General features: G+C 49.9%; 1 protein-coding gene across 1 annotated transcript in view; it reads right to left on the bottom strand.

Moving 5' to 3' along the window:
- ZC3HC1 (zinc finger C3HC-type containing 1) overlaps positions 1 to 3,717 on the bottom strand; it is a 24,037-nt gene extending 20,320 nt beyond the window's left edge. Inside the window, exons 1-3 of the mRNA XM_029287027.1 lie at positions 3,566 to 3,717; positions 2,561 to 2,672; positions 1,276 to 1,426 (exon numbers count right to left, since the gene is read on the bottom strand). Of these exons, the coding sequence (XP_029142860.1) occupies positions 1,276 to 1,426; positions 2,561 to 2,672; positions 3,566 to 3,717 (415 nt within the window). The remainder of the gene's footprint in view (positions 1 to 1,275; positions 1,427 to 2,560; positions 2,673 to 3,565) is intronic.
- Between the last annotated feature and the right edge of the window lie 573 nt (positions 3,718 to 4,290).

Here is a 4,290-nt window from a genome sequence, read left to right as displayed (position 1 = left end):
CCCCCCCCCCCAGCCAGGTCACAAGATCGCCTGGCGGGACAATGTAAAGAGCAAATATCTGTAGCTCAGGGTTGAATTGTGGGGGTCCTTGACGCTCTGAGCTGGGTTGTTTTCTTGTAGACGATTCATCAACGCTAGAAGGGAATGGGGTTTGTGGGGAGGGGGGAGGAGAAGGAGGGCGGTTATAGGGTCCTTAATGCTCTGAGTTTGTGGTTTTCTTGGAGACGTTTCATTGCCAAACTAGGTAACATCATCAGGGCTAGAAGGAGTGGGGAGGAGGAGGAGGAGGAGGGTTGTAAGGTCCTTAATGCTCTGAACTTGGCGGTTTTCTTGGAGAACTTCCATGACCCAACTAGGTAACATCATCAGTGCAAGAAGGGAGGGGGTGTTTGCTCTCTCACTGATAATGTTGCCTAGCTGAGTCATGAAAGGCCTGCAAGAAAACAGCCAGCCTCCAAGAATGGAATGGAATACAACAGAAGAGTAGAGTAGAACAGAAAGATGAGTAGAATAGAATAGAAAGATGAGTAGAACAGAATGATGAATAGAATAGAAAGATGAATAGAATAGAATAGAAAGATGAATAGAATAAAATAGAATAGCAAGATGAGTAGAATAGAATGATGAATAGAATAGGATAGGATAGGATAGAATAGAAAGACGAATAGAATAGAATAGAAAGATGAATAGAACAGAATAGAACCTTGGAGGTCATCTAGTCCAACCCCCTGCTCAAGCAGGAAGCCCTCTACCATTTCAGACAAATGGTTGTCCAATCTCTTCTTAAAAGCCTCCAATGTTGGAGCACCCACAACTTCTGGAATCAACTCGTTCCACTGGTTGATTGTTCTCACTATTAGGAAATTTCTTTTTAGTTCTAGGTTGCTTCTCTCCTTGATTAGTTTCCATCGGTTGCTTCTTGTCCTGCCTTCAGGTGAAACTCACCATCTCTTGGTGATGGACCCAAAGTCACTCAGCCAGCTTTCATGCCTAAAGCAGGACTAGAACTCACCATCTCCTGGTGATGAACCCAAAATCACCCAGCTGGCTTTTATGGCTAAGGCAGGACTAGAACTCACTGTCTCCTGGTGATTGGCCCAAAGTCACCCAACTGGCTTTCATGCCTAAGGCAGAACTAGAACTCACCGTCTCCTGGTTTCTACACCAGCACCTTCAGCAGTAGACCAACCAGCTTTCTAACAAACTAACCAACAAATAAATCCTCTTTCCATTTGCCTTCCAGATGTTCTGGACCCCCCCCCCAAAGGATCTTACACTTGCTGAAGTCGAAAGACAGCTGCAGGCTGGCACACAGGTAAGCTTGGCAGCTGGAGCATTTCAACATGTCGCACTCCACGTTGGTCCATCCGTACTTGGCACAGATCAGGGGGGACAGCTCGTGGGGCTTGCCTGCCCATTTGAGGGAGTGTTCGCGTTAAGGAGAGCGACTCAAGATTTTTGAGGGGATTTAAGAAAATCTGGCTTTCCTATCAACTTCTACAGACTGGCATGAACAAAAGGTGCTTTTTCAGGAGGCAGCTGGACTTTTTGATTTTTTTTCCCTTTGAAGACGTTTCGCTTCTCATCCCAGAAGCTTCTTCAGCTCTGACCAGATGATGGGGAATGGAAGGATTTATATTCCTTGCAGACAATGATTGTAGAATCATTGGGGCCACTGGGAGGTTTACCTGTGTCCTCAGGGTCACCTGAGTGGTGCAAATGGGTGTTCCAACTCTTTCCGTGGTTCCAAGAAGGCTCCACACCCATTTGCATCACTCAGGTGACCCTGAGGACACAGATAAACCTCCAAGTGGCCTCAAGGACTCTCTTAAAAATGCAAATGACCAGCTGTCTGCAAGGAGTATAAATCCTTCCATTCCCCACCATCCAGTCAGAGCTGAAGAAGCTTCTGGGATGAGAAGCAAAAGGCCTTCAAAGGAAACATAAAGAAGTCCAGTTGACAACCATGATCTGGATGACGGAAAATCTCCATAGACATTAAACTAGCATGAAATTTCATCCCATTCTCACTGCTAGCTACGGAAGCTCTCAACATCTGGACAGCGCTTAGCCAAGAGGGGAATAATTGAATGCTTCACCTGTTGAGACAACCCACTTTTCATTGAAAACAGCACCTCCCACTTTAAATACAGGTGGTCCTCGACTTAGAACGATCCATTTAGTGACCGAAGTTACACCGGCACCGAAAAAAGCGACCGATGAACGTTTTTCATGCTTACGACCGTTGCAGCCATCCCCAGGGTCACGTGATCGAAATTCAGACACTTGGCAACTGACTCGTATTTATGACGGTTGCAGTGTCCCGGGGTCACGTGATCCCCTTCTGCGACCGTCCGATGAGCAAAGTCAATGGGGGAAGCCAGATTCGCTGAACGACCGTGTGGCTAACTTAACAACTGCAGTGTTCATTTGACAACTGTAGCAACAGAAATTTGTTGCTCAATTGAGGCCGTAAGTCGAGGATTACCTACATATTTTGTTCCCTCTGGGCACTCCCCCCCCCCAAGATTAAGCCTTAGAACCGAGACTCAAAGGATATGGTGAATGTTTCCACTCTGCTGAAGAAAGCGTCTTTGCTAGTGGCTTCAAACGGTAGCTCATTGGTGTCGGGAGAGCCATTGGCCACTTCACTGAGGACAGAAGGATCTTTCCTGAAATGCAAGCGAGAGGCTTCAGAGATTTAAGTTCACAACAGCGAGGATTTAGTAGTTTCTCTCCTATCTCCCTTTTTCAGCCCCCCCCCCAAAAGTGTACAAAACTAACTTGCGGTAGAGGAACACAGCGGTGGAATTTTTGAATTGGTTTGGACCTTTGAGGCCATTCAGACTGACCCCCCAGCTCAGGGCACCATCTGAATGGAAACTTCCCAAATGAAAGGCTGCTCAGTCCTCGTTCTTAGGCTTTCATGGCTAAAGCAGGATTAGAACTCACAGTTGCCCAGCCGGCTTTCATGCCTAAGGCAGGACTAGAACTCCCACTCTCCTGGTGATTGGCCCAAAGTCACCCAGCCGGCTTTCTTGCCTAAGGCGGGAACTAGAACTCACCATCTCCTGGTGACTGGCCCAAGGTCACCCAGGGGGCTTTCATGTCTAAGGCAGGACTAGAACTCATAGTCTCCTGGTGATTGGCCCAAGGTCACCCAGCCGGCTTTCTTGCCTAAGGCGGGAACTAGAACTCACCATCTCCTGGTGACTGGCCCAAGGTCACCCAGGGGGCTTTCATGTCTAAGGCAGGACTAGAACTCACCGTCTTCTGGTGATGGGCCCAAAGTTATCCAGTTGACTTTCTTGCCTAAGGCAGGACTAGAACTCACCGTCTCCTGGTTCTCGCCCAGCACCTTCCCCACTAGACCAATAATAATTAAAACCCCACCCATGAAAACCATGCTCCACGGCGTCCCCATAAACCACAGCCCCTTCCCCTCACACAACGGGGCCAGAGCCCGCCTCCCCTGGGGCCCAACCGCCGCCCTCTCCTCCGCCGGGGACGAGCAATGCCCGGGGTGCCGGCTGGAGGCGGGCGGGCTCCGTCCCTCCGCGCTCACCTGTCCGGCCCGGCCTCCTCCGGGGCGATCCCTTCGTCGATCAGCTCCCGCACCTTCTGCGGCGTGATGGCCGGGGGCTTCGGTTTGGTCGCCACGGCGCCGCTCTCGTTCTCCGGGACAGAGGGAACCGCCGCAGGGCTGGACGCCGCCATCTTGGCCCGTCCGTAAAAACCTTCCCCCGCTTAACGAAAGACCGGAACCGGAAGTTCCGGGGAAACTTCGTTCCGGCCTGGCTCAACTGCCTGCTCCGGCCTTCTGCATGGGGCTGGAAACGGGGAGGGGGGGCATAGCCTGAAAAAAAGCCCCCCCACACACAATTTGGTTGATCCCACCGATGCACCGGATTGAACATGCCAACCTTTTTCAGCCCTGCCAATGAATTTCTGGGATTCACCGTTTAATTTACCTGGGGGGTTTTCTGAAACTGACCGTTTTGGTTTTGGTTACTACATCCAGTTTTGGTCACCACGATGTAAAAAAAGATGTTGAGACTCTAGAAAGGGCGCACAGAAGAGCAACAAAGATGATTAGGGGACTAGAGGCTAAAACATACGAGGAACGGTTGCTGGGATTGGGTATGTCTAGTCTAAAGAAGAGAAGGACCAGGGGGGACATGATAGCAGTCTTCTAATATTTGAGGGGCTGCCCCCAAAGAAGAGGGAGTCAAGCTATTCTCCAAAGCCCCTGAAGGCAGGACAAGAAGCAACAGATGGAAACTGATCAAG

This window comes from Protobothrops mucrosquamatus, unplaced genomic scaffold (assembly GCF_001527695.2).
Source record: "Protobothrops mucrosquamatus isolate PMUCROS unplaced genomic scaffold, P.Mucros_1.0 scaffold7765, whole genome shotgun sequence".
Classification (NCBI taxonomy): Eukaryota; Metazoa; Chordata; class Lepidosauria; order Squamata; family Viperidae; genus Protobothrops; species Protobothrops mucrosquamatus.
This window is presented reverse-complemented; position numbering and strand designations above follow the sequence as displayed.